Source organism: Zeugodacus cucurbitae, chromosome 6, assembly GCF_028554725.1.
Source record: "Zeugodacus cucurbitae isolate PBARC_wt_2022May chromosome 6, idZeuCucr1.2, whole genome shotgun sequence".
NCBI classification, from domain to species: Eukaryota; Metazoa; Arthropoda; class Insecta; order Diptera; family Tephritidae; genus Zeugodacus; species Zeugodacus cucurbitae.
Window position 1 is genome coordinate 25,620,555 of NC_071671.1, and position 17,207 is coordinate 25,637,761.

Consider the following 17,207-nt stretch of genomic DNA (forward strand, 5'->3'; position numbering starts at 1 on the left):
CTTCTGTCTGGATTTCTCATCGAGCTCGAAAGCTATGTCTGACTACTAACTGAGACAGAAGTTACCTCAAGATTGCAAAATGTTGATCCAAGAAAAAAAGAAAGCGCCTAAGCTTATTGGAATTCGGCATTTGAAAAGTTCATATTACTACAACTCAGATAAATGAGATTCTTAGTACTATTGTTCGGCACCAAAGCTAGGATATACTGAAACAATAGTCAACAACTAATTTTAGCCATTCAAAATACCAATATCTGAGGTGAGACTTCCGACCGAAATAGGAAAAATGTATTGTAATAGCGCTGTTCTATCAGATTTCAGAAATTCTTCAAGTCAACATTCTTTTTTCAGCATTTTCTTGAGATCCAAATATTCATGTACTATTCATGTCATCGCTTTTACTGAAACTTGGCTTAAACCTCATATCTTTGATAACGAAATATTAAATAGTGAATTTCAAATCTTTAGATGCGATCGACTGAACAGAGTCGGGGGGGTGTACTATTTGCTGTGCATTCTTCAATTCCATCTGAAGAAGTAGAAGTTCCTCATGCGGACTTTATTGAATTTAAGTGCATACGAATTTGTATTAATAAATGTTCTATTTATCTAAATTTATCTTATATTCCGCCTCAATCGGACTTATCTGTATATACGCAGCATGCTTCTTTAATAAATAATGTTTTTTCAATTGCTAAGAATACTGATTACATAATTGTTCTAGGCGATTTCAATTTACCGTGTGTATCTTGGAAATCTGTTGACGATTGCATTACCCCTTTTTGCACTCGTTTAAGCTTTAATGAGTTTTTGGAAGAAATGTCGGGGATGGGTCTTAACCAAATTAACTTAATTCCGAACAAGTTTGGTAAATTCTTAGATTTGGTCTATGTTGATAATACTTCAACAGTTTCTGTGGTCCGGATCTGATCCTTTAGTTTTGCCAGAGGACTCTTATCACCCTGCCTTGGAAATTAATATCGAAATCATAGACGAATTACTTGTATGCAACAAACAGGACCTTTGTTCTCGGTTCAACTTTGCGAAAGCTAACTTCAAAAAGATTAATTGTGAACTTTCTAAATTGACTTGGCCTGATTATAGTGGTAATATTGAATTAAATGTATCACATTTTAATGAAACAATTTATAATATTTTTGAAAGATTTGTTCCGAAATGTTTTATTATCAAAAGAAAAAGTTCAAATTTGTGGTATTCGAATGAGCTATGTAAATTAAAAAATAAAAAAGCTCGTGCTTTTAAACTTTATAAAAGAACTGGAGCTCTTGTTGACTATTTAAAATATTCTAAATTGCGTCGTCAGTTTGAGGAACTTAACAAAAAATGTTATAAAAACTACATAATCAAAGTAAAAAATAATATTATTCGTAATCCGAAATTGTTTTATGGTTTCGTTAACTCCAAACGCAGGATTTCAAATTTTCCGTCCGCGATGAAATATAAATCAACAATGTCATGTGACAATTATATTATTTCTAATATGTTTGCAGAATTCTTCAAATCCAATTATTGTTCAAACTACCCTATGAATGTGCCATATCATCAAGTGTTATGTCCGAGTACTGTAATTAATACACCAATTATTTCTGAAACAGATGTCTTAAATTATTTAGTTACGTTAAAAGATTCGTTTAAATATGGCCCTGATATGATTCCCTCAAGCTTTCTTAAAAATTGCGCAAAATATATCTATCTGCCCTTAACTAAGCTTTTTAACCTATCTCTTAAACAAGGTATTTTTCCGTCAATGTGGAAAAACTCTTGTCGAGTTGAATCGACGTTGGGGCCGATGTTGCGTTAAAGAAAAGTTACTGTCTTTTCGATTTTTAAATTTACAAAATTTCAGTATATTCAATTTGATTTCGATTTATGTATACATCAAATATATGTGAGGGTGTGATTTTACAATATTTGTTAATTGTTTTATGTATATTTAATTAGTATCCAATGTTAGTATAAATTTATTATAATAACCTGTGTTGTATATGAATAATTCCTTGTGTTGTTTAATGTTGATTAATGTGTGGTTGTTGGGGATATTCTCCTTTTGATATTCGCAAATTAATGTCGAATTTATGTTGTCTCCGTTTTCACGTTTAGGGTTGAGTTGATGTTTAATTTTTCCTTTTTGTTAAATACTTTGTTTCCACTTGCTGATTTCACTTGCGATTTGCGCGGGATTTTATGTACGAATACGAATTTGTTGAAGTGTTTTTGTAACTCATCGGGTATTGTTTTGTTGCAAAAGTTATTAGTGAAGTTTGTGGCGGTTTATCTCCTCTGCATTACATCTCTATTACTTTTCGGAGTATTTGATAGTAATGCAGAGGAGTATTTGTTTGCGCTAAACATGCCGGCCGCCTTGCAGTATCTGCGAAATAAAATGGGATTAGTAGGGTATAATTTATATATTTCAATGTGATTAATGAGAGTGAATTGAATGATAATACTTAGGGTACTTCGTTATCATAGGGTTCCAGTGAGGGTCCAGCCGAATGCTGTATTTTGTGCTACCACTGTACCATTATCAGGGGTAAACAATCCACTTCGGATAATGTGTGGGTATACATCTGCTCCAATTTCAATCATCATTTCTCTGTTGGTATAAAAGTGTGGGTCAGCGAGGACTAAATGGTCAAAGCGTGTTTGAACATCGTCACTTAAGTCCTGCTCATAAGGTTTTTTGGGTAACTGCTGCGTGATTATCGAGTGGCATTCAGAACGAAATTTGTCATCATTAATTGATCCAATTTGTATGTTGCAGATGCGATATGTGTTGAGGTATGTTATTGGAAGTTTCAATTTTTTTACAAGTTCGGCCGCTATGTTTGTTATTTTGAGGGTCGGGTTTAAGAGGGCTCGAACTTTGTGCCACATACCATCGCATTTCAATCGGATAATTGTTGTGGGTATTAGCATTTGTTTAGCCAGCAAGGATGGTAATCGGGTCTCTATTGGATGTTTTTGAGATACTGGTTTCTCTACTATTTTTCCTTCATTTTCCGTGTATAATCTGGGGTGTCCATGTAGGGATGTGTGGTGCTTGCCATTGCAAGTGGAACATCGGTTCTTACTTGTGCATTCTTCTGTCTTGTGGGACCTGGCTAGACAATTAACACAATATCGATGTTTGATGACAACTTCGTACTTTTTATATATGTTAACCGACAAGTACATGGTACAAGTGGCTAACCGGTGATCCTTTTTACATAATCCGCAAGCAACGTGACGATGAGTAATTCCTCTGTGGGTTATAGTTTTACGGGTCTTGTGGTGATAATTTTCATTTTCTTCTCGAATAGTGGGTAGAGTTGTTTGGAAACGTCGAATGCGTCGCGACATTGTTTCATTTTCAGGCGTTGGTGTAATGCTACGGGTTACACTATGGGACCGTATGGTGGACGTGAGGCTATTTCGACGAGCGTTTAATGTTTTAATGGTGGTTGGTGCCATTTCTCTAAAAAGAAAGAAAACTGTTAAGTTATTCTGTACTTAAAATTACAATTTTTGTAATGGGGCGGGTTATTGTGCCTTGAGCAGTGCGGATTTCAACCACTCGTGTATTATTGTCCAAACCGAAAAACACCTTTTCGATTCGGCCTAATTTCCACTCGTTTGGTGATGTGTTTTCGTTTCGAATGACAACAAGATCATTTACTTCAACGTTACGCTGGGGGTATTTCCATTTATAACGTCTGTGGAGTTCCTTAAGGTATTCTTCCTTCCATCTTTTACAGAAATGTTGGTAAAGTATTTTCAATTTCTGCCATCTGTTAATGATGCTTAAGTTAGCATCCTCTAAGTTGGGTTCGGCTGGTGTTAGTATTGGAGTACCTATTAGGAAATGTTCTGGAGTCAATGGTTCCAAGTCTGATGAGTCGTCGTTTGTGGGGCTTATTGGGCGAGAGTTTAAACAACTTTCGATGCGGGTTAATAGGGTAGCAAATTCTTCGAAGGTAAATTTTTGCACTTTGGCGATCTTTTTTAGGTGGGTTTTAAAGCTTTTAACGCCTGCTTCCCATAATCCACCCATATGTGGAGCTCCTGGTGGATTGAAGTGCCATGAGATGTTTTGATGACTATGTTGTGTTGTACCATTAGTTCGAAGTGTTGTAATGAATTCTCGCCGATCTTTAGTCAATAACTGGGAAGCTCCTACAAAGTTTGTTCCGTTGTCGGAATAAAGATTGGCGGGGCATCCACGCCTGGAGAAGAAACGGGTGAATGCTGCTAGAAATGCTTGTGTAGTGAGATCGCTTACGGGTTCGAGATGTATTGCTTTAGTCGAGAAACATACAAATACACATACATAGCCTTTGGTAATTAGACATGCTCTCCCAGTGTAGTTTTTGATATCATAGGGTCCGGCGAAGTCGATACCCGTGGTAACAAATGGTCGGGTTAGTGTTGTTCTTTCCTTTGGGAGTGCTGCCATTATTTGGGTTTGTTGAGTCCTTCTATGTATGGTGCAGGTTTTGCACTGATGAATAGTGGTTTTAATCAGCACCTTTAGTTTGGGTATCCAGAATTCTGATCGTAAGAGTCGAAGAACTAGTTGATTTCCGCCGTGTAGGGTTACTAAGTGTGTAAATTGGGTTAGTAGTTTAGATATACGACTACTATAGGGTAGTAAAATTGGGTGTCGCTCGTTGTACGTTAATGCTGCAGAATTGCTTAATCTGCCATCAATTCTCATGACTCCTTTAGGGTCAATGAATGGCTTTAGTGTTAATAATGAACTTTTTTTGTGTATTTGGGTTTTATGGGTTAGAGCGTCATATTCTTCTCGGAAATATGCTTTTTGGGTCTGAATGATTAGCTTCATTCGTGTTATTTTGAATTCTTCCGGTGTGATCTCTTGGTTTGAGTATTGAGTTTCTCGTCTCCTTGGTGAGGCGTTTGAACAAAACCTGAATATGTATGCGATGGTGCGAATAGCTCTGGGTAGTGAGGAAAACCTTTCGAGAATATCCTCATGGGTCGTGATCGCAAACGTCTTAACTGGTTTATTCTCAAGGGTAGTGTTGTAGGAATTAGAATCAGTTATTGGAAATTCATCTTTTCCTCGTTGTAGCCATTCGGGTCCTTGCCACCAAAGTTTGCAATTCAGAAGTTCCGTGGGTGTGCATCCTCGACTTGCCAAGTCTGCGGGATTGTCTTGACTCTCAACATGGTGCCAATTTTCGACTCCGACTTTTTCGATTATCGCAGCGACTCGGTGAGAAACGAAAGTGGTCCAAGAACAGGGTGGTTTGCTTAACCAAGCTAGAACTATTGTGGAGTCTGTCCAGAAATATTTTTTATATTGGGTTACATTTAATTGGGTTAGAGTAGAGTTAGTAAGATTAGCTAGTAGGACAGCTCCGCAGAGTTCCAATCTGGGTAGAGATAGGGTTTTAATAGGAGCAACTCTAGTTTTTGATACTAAGAGAGTTGTCCATATTTTGTCACCAATTAAGACTCGTATAAAGAGTGTTGCAGCGTATGCTTTCTTTGAAGCATCGGAGAAACCGTGAAATTCGATTATTGCTGATGGAGAAGTGAGTCCAACGAGGTATTTCGATTTGATTTATATTTTCAAATTCTTTCACGAAGCTATTCCATCGATGAAGGGTAAGTGGCTTTAAACTTTCATCCCAGTCAGTTTTATCAAGCCATATTTGTTGCATAATTATTTTTGCCGATATTATAATTGGACTAAGCCAACCAGCTGGGTCAAATAATTTTGCTATGGCTGATAAAACTTCACGTTTAGTATATGCGGGTCCTTTCTCCACTGGGTCGACGAGAAAGAAAATATATCTTTTTTTGAATTCCATCGAATGCCTAGGGTTTTCGTGTTTTGTGGTTCCGAGAGGTTGAGGGTTTCAGTGTCTAAGAGATGATCGGGTGGAAGTCCTTTTAGAATGTGTGCGTGATTTGATGTCCATTTTCTCAAAGTGAATCCTGGGAATTCTAGAGCAGAAATAAGTTCATCACGTGCAGATTTTGCGGTGGTTATGTCGTGGGTTCCTGCTAAAACGTCGTCCACATACATTTCCTGACGCAGAATTTTTGCTGCTAATGGGTGAGTTTTTTGAACATCATCGGCTAACTTTATGAGGGTTCGGATTGCTAAGTATGGTGCGCAGTTTATACCGAATGTAACCGTTTGTAGTTCGAAGTCCTCAATAGTGTCTTCTGGGGGTTTTCTGAAGAGGATCCTTTGGAACTGAGTGTGATTAGGGTCCACCAATATTTGCCGGTACATTTTTTGAATGTCCGCATTGAAAACGAATTGGAAGAGTCTCCAGTTCGTAATTAGAATGACTAGGTCCTTTTGTAAAGGGGGTCCGATATGTAAGATGTCATTTAAACTTTTATGATTTGACGTGGGGCAAGATGCATTAAATACCACACGCAGTTTCGTGGTTATACGGTCGGGTTTAATGACTGCATGATGTGGTAAGTAATATTGCGTCGCTTTATCCGTGGATCCATTTTTGACTCTCTTCATGTGTCCAAGTTCCAAATATTCCATAATTGTTTTATCGTATTCGGCCTTTACATCGGGTCTTTTGAGTAAATACTTTTCATTTCTGAGGAACTGAGCTAATGCTATGTGTCTAGATTGTCCAATATCAATATTTGTGGGTTCTTTGAATGGTAGAGTTACGACATAGCGCCCATCAGAACTACGTCGGGTAGTTTTTTCGTAATTTTCCTCACAAAACTTGTCTGAGGTTGTAATTATGGAATCCTTTGGGATTTCCTCCACCTCCCAAAAGCGTGTGAGTAGATACTCAGGGTTCATTTTATTATGGAATGATACTATTGAAGAGTTTTGGGTGGGCTGGGTAATGGGTCCGGATAAAATCCATCCGAATTTCGTTTCTTGGGCCAGGAGTGAACCTAAAATATTTCGTTTTACTCCACTCAGTATGATATTTGGGTATATATCGCTACCAATTAATATATCCACGGGTCTTGGTTTGTGGAATTGTGTATCTGCTAGAGTGAAGCCGAGGTTCTTTAAACACAGATTAGGGTCTATCGGGTATGAGGGTAAATTATCGGTAAGGCTATTCAGAATGAATGCCTGAGTCGATATTCTGTAATTTGAATTTGTGTGTGAACAAAGCGTTACCTTACAAATTTTCGTAAGAGTTGCTGAAACCGCATTGTTTAGTCCTGTCACTTGTGCTGATACAGAGTGGGTAGGTATATCCAGACTTCGTTGAAGCCTTTGAGATATAAATGTCGCCTCTGATCCTGAATCTATAAGTGCTCTTGCTGAGAATCGCTGACCATTATGTTCTACCTGTACCATTGCAGTACCCAATAATATCTGCTTCCTACTTGGGTTGTGTGGGTCTTGGGTTGAGAATTCAGTGGACTGTATCGTTGTGGTGTAGGCTTGCTGATTTGAATTTTGGGTGGGTATTGAGGTATTTGCCGTGGTAGCAGCAGTTGAACTGGTCGCTTTTGGGGTTTCCGGGGTTGATTCAGGTTGAGGTCTAGTTTCTCTATGTATCAGGGTGTTATGTCTTTTGTGACATTTACGGCATGAGTATTTACTGATACAATTCTTGTAGCTGTGTGATGTATCTAAACAATTGTAACAATAGCCGTACTTTTTGATTGTAGAAATGCGGGTCTCAACATTCATTGCTAAAAATTTGGGGCATTCCCGGATTGGATGATGATTTTTGCAAAGTTTGCAACTATCTGCTTCGGGGTAGGGTTGAGAAGTGGTGTAATTATTACCTTTTCGGTGGTTTGAGGGTTCAGCTATTTGATTTTTAGACACGTCTGTCTTTTTTACTGAACTAGGGTGAGAGTGGGTTTTTGCTAATGAAGCCTTGAAATTTCCAACAGATTCGAGGGTTTTGTATTTATGTGTCAAAAACGAGTCGAAATTTGACCATGTGGGTATTGTAGAATTATCTGATAGGGTGTATTCGAAAGCTTCTAAAGTTTGTTTGGGTAGTTTCGAGCAATAAAGATATATAAGTATCGGGTCCCAACTTTGTGTGTCAATCTCAAGATTTGCTAAATTGGTTAAAACATTATTAACCGCTCGTTGCAGACTTTTTATAGCGCAGCCTGTTTCTTGAGTCACATCGGGTAAACTAAACAGAGTCTTCAATTGGGCATTGACCTGCATTCTTTTATTTTCATACTGGTCCACAAGATTTTTCCAGGCCAGTATGAAGCCATCATTTGTAAGGGGTGTGTTTTTAATTGCCTCTCTTGCTTCGCCTCGGGTCTTCTGAGTTAGGTGGAATAGTTTTTCGATATTACTAATTCTCGAGTTACGGATATACAACGCTGTAAACATGTCCCGAAAGGTGGGCCAAGTTGTATAATCTCCGTAAAAAATGTCAGTGTCGCATGGTGGTATATGAACTGTGGGGCCGAAATCTATTGCTGAGGCTTCTGAGGGTCTTTCCTTTATTGGTTGGTTTGACACTTGTGTTTTACGTGTGTCTACATCTTCATTAATTGAAGCTAAACAAGAGAGGTACATTTGATAGCATTTTTTATATCTATCTTTAACTTTGTTATAATCGATGGTTTCTTTGGTTTCGCGAGAAATTCTGCGAATAGCATCATAGGCATGTTCTGCTTTATCGTAAAGAGAATTTAGTTTAACTCTTTTGATTTCTAGAGTATAAACTGTCTCCTCTTCATTTTGGGTCTGGAAATGATCTTCCACGAATTCGATTAAATCGGTTGTGGTAAATTTAAAGTCCTCCATTTTTAATAGTTTGGGTGGGTGTGGTTTGAGGTAGAAGGAATTTTCAATAAATTGGGTGAAGAGTAAAAACTTTGAATATTTCGGATTAAAAAGAAAAAATAATTTTTTTTTTTTTTTTTTTTTTTTTTTTTTTTTTTTTTTTTTAAGGGTTAATATAATTGTCTATAATTGTAATAGAACAAATATTTGTATAATATATACGCGAAATATATGAATAAATTTGCCACACAAAAATTTGAGGATTTGTCGCAACTTTTCCTATTGGGTCACCGTTCGAATTTCCTGTTGGGTCTTTTCTTTGTTATGTGCTATGTGCTGCCCGCTTTAGTGTCCGCTACCAACAATATTTTTATACGAACTAGATCGCTACTCACTGCTGACAAATAAAGTGAACTTAAGGTCGCTTAAGTACACAATTTGAAAATTGAACTTTTGACGATTTTACTTTGCACTTTTAATATAAATGATAACAACGGGTGGCACTTACAGATTCTTCGGATTCGATATTTAATTTATTTATATGTGTCCTACTTATCGGTGTTGGTCGGTGTTCAACTTTGTTGGCTGCACGGTGTTTGGGGTATATAATTCCAACGATGTTGCTGTTGTTGTGTGAATTCCCACGAAGTACTTTCCTTTAACTTATCGCGGCTCGATGGATCAAAATGTCGAGTTGAATCGACGTTGGGGCCGATGTTGCGTTAAAGAAAAGTTACTGTCTTTTCGATTTTTAAATTTACAAAATTTCAGTATATTCAATTTGATTTCGATTTATGTATACATCAAATATATGTGAGGGTGTGATTTTACAATATTTGTTAATTGTTTTATGTATATTTAATTAGTATCCAATGTTAGTATAAATTTATTATAATAACCTGTGTTGTATATGAATAATTCCTTGTGTTGTTTAATGTTGATTAATGTGTGGTTGTTGGGGATATTCTCCTTTTGATATTCGCAAATTAATGTCGAATTTATGTTGTCTCCGTTTTCACGTTTAGGGTTGAGTTGATGTTTAATTTTTCCTTTTTGTTAAATACTTTGTTTCCACTTGCTGATTTCACTTGCGATTTGCGCGGGATTTTATGTACGAATACGAATTTGTTGAAGTGTTTTTGTAACTCATCGGGTATTGTTTTGTTGCAAAAGTTATTAGTGAAGTTTGTGGCGGTTTATCTCCTCTGCATTACATCTCTATTACTTTTCGGAGTATTTGATAGTAATGCAGAGGAGTATTTGTTTGCGCTAAACAACTCTTTTATATTACCTTTGCATAAAAGTGGAGTTAGATCATCTGTTGAGAACTATAGGGGGATAGCTAAAATGTCAGCTATACCCAAACTTTTTGAAGCTATTGTCACTGACCAAATAACTTTCTTAATCTCTCCTTTAATTTCATTCTCTCAGCATGGATTTTGTAAAGGGAAATCTACAGTAACTAACTTGCTTGAATTTGTAAACCACGTGTCAATGGGTTTTAGGGATAATAAGAATACTGATGTTATATATACAGACTTTAGTAAAGCATTCGAGAGAGTAAACCACTCAATTCTTTTGCAAAAACTGAATCTTCTTGGTTTTCAACCGAGACTTCTTGAATGGGTATCCTCATATCTTACTAACAGAAAACAACAAGTTTTATTTAATAATACATTATCCGATTCAATTAGTGTCACTTCAGGGGTTCCACAGGGTAGTCATCTCGGCCCGATTCTGTTCTTGTTGTTCATCAATGATATACCTTCAGTAATTAAGTTTTCAGAAATTTTATTATATGCGGATGATGTAAAACTTTTTAAATCATATACTTCTCATAACGAAAGGACTGAGTTGCAATCGGATTTAAATAATTTAGTTACTTGGTGTCACAAAAATGATATGCCACTAAATCTTAAAAAATGTAAAACGATGTGCTTTTCCCGTAGAACTGTTGATCTTTCCCCCTATGTAATAAATAACTTCAGTTTAGAGTAAGTTTTTAGCTTTGTTGATTTAGGAGTTAATATGGACCCTAAACTAAATTTTAATTCTCATGTAAATTCAATTGTCTTAAAAGCTAAAGGTGCTCTTAGCTTTGTTAAACGTTGGTCTAAAGAATTTAGTGATCCGTATATTACTAAAATTCTTTTTACAACATTGGTAAGGCCTATATTGGAGTATGGTTCTGTGGTATGGAATCCTAGCTATCAATCCCATTCTGATAAGCTTGAGTCCGTTCAAAAACAATTTAGTCGTTTAAAACTTATAAATCTTCCCACACTCACTAGTCGCAGAGAAATGCTAGGTATAATTTTTCTAGTAAAACTTCTGAATGGTTTAGTTTGTAGTTCATTCCTTTTTGTAAGTTTAATGTCCCATTGCGTTCATCCAGGCAGTTTAGACCATTATTTCTAAAATCTTCTAGAACAAATTTTGAGTTAAATGAACCATTCTGCCGAATATGTCATGATTTTAATTCGCATTCCAGCACATTTGATCCATCTGACTCAATATTTAGCATCAAAAAAACTATTTTGTCTTCTCTTAATAAATAATATTCAGAAATTTTTAACTTTTTGTTTTTATAAATTTTTAAATCTCAGCTGTTGAAATGTTTCTTTCTGTAGCTGAGCAGTTTGAGAACCGGACGCTTAAAAATCTCTTGCCTTTCTAGACTCGGCAAATTCCGCTCGTATGCGGACTGCGCCCCACGCGTCGGTTGGGCGGGAGGAGGGTAATCGTTTGGGTTAATAATTCTATATTCAACTTAATACACTATTATTTTCGATTACCTTCAATAACATACATTTATTTTGTATTTTCAGCACCACCCGAGTCAATAATCATACTAGATAGTAAAGGTGCGACGATAAAGGACTACAAATTGGGTCCTTACAATGAAGGTGCGGTCATCAATATAACCTGTGTGGCGGTTGGCGGTAAGTTCAATTATATTAAAAATATTACTCCTCAGACGTCATTATTACTCACATGTAAAAAAACCTGGAGAGTTGCCGAGAAGAAGAAGAATTTATGACAATCTCTTTTGTGCTTCCAAAGACTTTTCTGATATTTTTGTGACATCGAATATACATTTTTTTGGAAATATCTTTTGTTTTCTGTTTTTGGACTAACATCAGCTGATGAGAAACCCCTTAAAAGCACTCTTAGCTAAAGCGGGTTCCATTAAATCTTTTGTAATGCCGATAGGGATTTGGGAGTGGTTGCGAGAGCATTCTCACAATCTCAATATTTCGTTATTCAGAGTATTATTATAAATTAAGCGTCCACTAATCCAAATCAGGTTCTCACTGCAGTAATATATCTACGAAATCGGAACCAAATTTATATTTAGTGAAGGAATATCTAATCGACAACATTCTCAAAATATTCGCATGAGAACTGCGAACTAACGAATTTGGTTGTATGTGAGATTTGCATGAGGTATCGGGTACCATTATGGTCTTACTTATATATAACTAGCAGACCACTCCGGCTTCGCACGGGCTTAAACAAACATTTCAAAAGTAATAAGTTTTTACAAACTCTCCCATACATATGTACGCACTTTCTTGTGTGGGTTCGTTTTAAAAAAATAAAATGAGGAAAAGTCGAACATGAAATTATATTTTGTTTGCAATGAGCTAAAACTTGATTACGACCTCTAGTCTTTGCTGTCCGTTGTCTTTCTCTCTTATTATAAAGGCGCTAGGAACGCTCAGAGTTCGACGGCCTAGTGTGGGCTTGTATATTTCTAATATTTTGTTCTTCAAACAGCTGTACACGCTCCGTACTCGACTCTCAGGCGCGTACTTGGCAGGTGTTGAAATTTTGTTCAGCAAGCAGCTGCGGGCGCTCGTTACTCGACTCTCTGGCACTCGATTGCGATACGAATAGAATGACTTGCAAGACGATTTTCAGTTTCAGATTAAGATTCTCCATCACGCAGTCTTTTTGATACACTCACCTGGGAACTATTTCCAGTTGAGATTCTAGCAATAAATATAGCCTATGTTACTCGGGGTGAATGTAGATTTCCAATTTTTTTAAATCGGCACAGTAGTTTTCAAGTTTATTCAATACAAACTACATAAAAAATTTTCCTCTTTATAATAATAGTATAGATTACGATTAGGCTCCTGGTATAAAATTCTTTTTTTCTCTGATTTTAAGAATCTTGTTATGAGATTTCGTCAAAGAAGAGGTTGCTACCAATATTTAAGAAAAAGTCGAGCAGTACTGTGCAAATTCATAGAAATCATTGAAACAAGATGAGACGACGGCATTCCATCCCGAAAGTCTGGACATAGGTAAAACCCGTGTTCTCTCTAGAGGCTGGATAAGCGAAGAAGCTTGTTCCTTCATTAATTAGAAATTTTTTGATATGAAGGGGATCAACACAAATTTGGGGCCATATAGATTAATATTCGGACACTTTTTTGTTGCTATATATGCTACATTGTGTTCTTTGTAGTTTTTAAAGCTTGGAGGTATTTGGCCTACGGTCCCTATATATACGTACCTCTTCTTTTCTCTCTGCTAAATCCTATCGAGTACCAGTGCATTTATTTTGAATTGATTACCAAGTGACCCTGACTCCTAAAATATAAGTTATTCCCAACATCGGCTCCAATTCCAGAATTCAAAAAAAATCTTACTGACTTCACACCCACAACCACTTAACTGCTTATTTCGCTAATCAACTAACAGAAATATCATCCTCTCTTACTGCAACAACAACAACATAAACACTTTTGTGGCACACCACACATAACGCCTACCCATAGAAGATAGTAGCTACACCCCACACGCTGCAACAGTAATTAGACTGAAAACTAAGTGATACTTCTGCTTATGCCCGACCATTTGTTATGCCCGCTTATTTCATACGAACTGATACTTAGTAGCCAAAAAGTAATTTTCTTATTTATCTACGCATACTCACATATATGGAAATGCATAATGCTTACGAAATACTTAGTGGCGAAAATTAAGAAAACAACTGTGCGAGTGGAACCAAAGTGAAGCCAAAGAAAGGAATGAATGAGTGTTCTCGTATATATATTTATATAGAATATGAAGCGAATAATTTATGCAGACATTCACTCATCATTATGCTGATTGCCGGCAGCTGTCATTATAAGCTCACATTCAGCACAACAGTGGCTGAATGTGGTAAACAGTGGTAAACAAATATATATATAAGTACATATATATGTAGATTTATATGAATTTATATACTGAAATGAAGATGAAGCACGCACTCAATGCGAAGATGTGTATATATCCACTGTTGTACCGATTGTATGGCATTGGAGAAAAATTGACTCGCATAAAAGGAGTGTAACGCCTCTGTGATGCTGATGAGAGCTGTGATGCATGATGGCGAAGAGAGAGGGCGAGAGGATAACCAATGAAATATTAAGAAAAAGTTAATGTCAAGATGCCACCGCACACAGCACGACAGACACTCATACATAAGTTGAGTGCCACACTCAAGCGAAACACACTCGAAGCACGAAGCCCAGGATATGCAGCGATGGCATAACATCAATAAGCGCGGAAAGCAGACAAAAAAACACAAAAAAAAGCATACAAGAATGAAAGAATTAACAGCGGGTGGGCAGAGCAGTATAAAGCAAAGCAAAACAAATCGGATAGACATGAAGACGCGGAAACAGCGTGACGGCGACCCAGTTTCCAATTTGTGGAGGAGCGCATAAGGCACATGGCGAGCGAGTTGGAGGAAAAGAATAATGAATAATTAGAAAAAATTGCGAAACGAGTGATGGAGAGGGAGAGAAAGAGTGGGAAAGCATGGAAAGCAAATCACACGATAGGGGGGGACTAACAAAAGTCGGTAAGGCAACGGCGTAGCGTAAAAATGATACAATGACGGCAGCCAGTCAGTGAAGTGTGCACAGCGATAGCTGATGCTGATGCTGCTGCTGCCATTATGATTATGATGGCAATACTGATGGATATGATGATGTTGATGGTGGCACTGAAGCTGTTGAAGTTGCTACTGCCATAGTCTTGCATTAGCATTGTGTCAATTTTTGCCATGACTTCTATGCTGGCGTGTGCGTCGCTTTGCGTGTGAATAAGCATATTTTATGCGTGTTTTCTTCATTTGTTTGATGTGGTATTGGATTCGCGCAAATTTATGTCTCAAAAAATGTAACCTTTGGTGAGACTGAGGTAGGAAAATAAGAACCAGAACGAAGAGTTCACTGAAGGAACTTCTTAAGTGGTCTTTGTAATATGAAATCTATGGTCTAATACCGCTATTGTGATGTCAGCTAAGCGACTGAAAACTGTTACGCGGTTACTAAATTACCGCAAAAGCTTACTCCTTTCTATAACCATTGTCTCTATTCGATTTTTTACATAATTTTAAACATTTTTATGTTCATATCTGTCATTCCTTAGTTACCCAAGGATGCTCTTTATTTTCGTTATATCGTTGAAAGAGTTGACTGTTTCTATATTCTCAATTTTATTTACTTCTGTACAGATTCCAATATTGGCTCTGGATGTCACCAAATCATTCCTCTTTCATTCTCCTTATAATTGTTTTGGATGCTGCACCGAAATTGAGATTTCACAATTTTCGGAGGGTAGTTTTTCTTTTTACCTACTTCTTAAGTATTATTGAATGCTGCTTTCCACATCTGAAGCATTTATTATAGCTTGTGCTGGACCTGCGCCATATAACTGATACTATTCTTATTCATATCAAACCGATTTTTTTAGGGATGGCTTGTTTGCCGAAGAACTAATAATGACTACTATGTTTTTCTTTTTAATATTCGCCTAAAGGTAGGCAACATATTTTTTTGAAAGCGAAAAATATATACTTTGAGCACTAATAACGGATGAAGAAAGTTTCTAGAAGAGAATATTGAAAAATAAAACTGATATACACGAGCTTCCAGTCTACCAAAGTTTCCAAAGCACTCAAATATATTTTCCCAGAACTCACGTGGCTTGTATGAATTCCTGTAAAATTCTCCATGAAGTGTTTTTAGAAATTCAATATGCTATTACAACAAAAACAACTGAGAATTAACAAAGCAAAGTGTTGTGTGTTGGCCGAAAATTTATTAACTTTTATCATTCTATTTCCTACACGGTTCATAAACACTTATCCCCATATATACCTTCTTATATAATGTCAGTATATATTGTTCAGAGCACACGTGCAGAATATTAAACGAAGATGCGTTCTTTTATTTGTGGGTAATTAATTGCATTTGCTAGTCCATCAAAGCGTTATCGCTATTCAATAGATATAAAAGGCAATTGCTAAGCGAACAATAAAGTGCAAGGTGAAGACAGGTTGTCAAATGTTCAATTTAATTAAAAGTATTAAGATACGATGGCTCATAAAATGAATTATGATGGGGACAATGGTGTGAAGAATGTATCAAGTGCTTTCGTCTCCTCGAGAGCTTAAGAGAGATGGTACTATAGATGTCTTTAAATTTGTATAAGAATCATTACTGAATAGTGATAATTAAATCCGCATGTGTTGAGTATTTTCATACGTATTCACCATTACTTACCACACTAAACTTAAACCCACATCTGCGTACTTATACATATTTTAACACCCCACCAACTAATTCTCCTTTGTGTATCAGACGCTCGCAGACAATTTTATCCATTAAATATAATAAATGTACTAAGTTATGGGCGGCACACCGAATGTCCCTCGCGCACTTAGACAATTAGAAAATTAACTTTCAACATGACTATGGCGCATAAGCTAACAAAACACATCCAAACACACTCAAATGCTTCGTAAAGTGTATACTTTGAAAGTCGCAGGCGGTTCCAGCATGATGGCTGTTGGCTGAGTGGCGGTGGCGTATGAGCAACTTTAATGTCATTTTAATATGCGACAGCAACAACGCGCGTATTATTTATTACCTGCAAGTGCAATGCGTTAATGCGACGGCAATCTTCGGTGACAAGTGTGCTGTGCGCAATATTTGGCTGTGGAATTGAGTGTGAGAAAGATAATTATATGGCTAATATATGTATACACCTTAATACTAGATAGATGCAATAATTTGTTGGAGAAATCTCTGCGTTGAATGATTTCAAATTCTGCTGCTAATTTTGTCAATTATATGAACACATATGCAAATAAGTTTGTTTGGTATGCAGACGGCAACCTCGGCATATTTTCAGTAGCATGTCCCCACTTTCGAGGTCGAATTTTTTCACACTCAGCCACCTGACAATGATATTCAGAGAGTACATGCCTTGAAATTTGTTTCAGTGAACCGTACAAATAATATCTTTAAACTTTTGAAATATTCGCCCAAATGTAGGCAACATAAATTTTCAGAATCAATTTTATTAATTGTTTGGTGAAAATTTAATTTTTTAAGAACTCATTTTATGTTCTGAAAGACTTTTAGAACCACGAGTATAGCTTAATGTCTGATTGAAG

At 36.6% G+C, this 17,207-nt stretch overlaps 2 protein-coding genes across 4 annotated transcripts in view; one reads left to right on the plus strand and one right to left on the minus strand.

The window, feature by feature from the left end:
* Nucleotides 1-17,207, plus strand: part of LOC105213954 (uncharacterized) — a 286,125-nt gene that overhangs the window by 192,037 nt on the left and 76,881 nt on the right. For both annotated transcript variants that reach the window (XM_029041474.2, XM_029041475.2), the window contains exon 6: nt 11,569-11,682. In XM_029041474.2, the coding sequence (XP_028897307.1) occupies nt 11,569-11,682 (114 nt within the window). The remainder of the gene's footprint in view (nt 1-11,568; nt 11,683-17,207) is intronic.
* Nucleotides 1,791-10,022, minus strand: LOC128922500 (uncharacterized). Of its 2 annotated transcripts, XM_054233204.1 has the most exons (3): nt 9,640-10,022; nt 2,472-3,478; nt 1,791-2,392 (listed from the first exon to the last, which is right to left on the minus strand). In XM_054233204.1, exon 2 carries the CDS (start codon nt 3,472-3,474, stop codon nt 2,488-2,490), a length of 987 nt encoding a protein of 328 aa, XP_054089179.1. In that variant the 5' UTR covers nt 3,475-3,478; nt 9,640-10,022; the 3' UTR covers nt 1,791-2,392; nt 2,472-2,487. The 2 variants fall into 2 exon arrangements, with proteins under 2 accessions (XP_054089179.1, XP_054089178.1); XM_054233203.1 differs by having other exon boundaries at nt 1,791-3,478.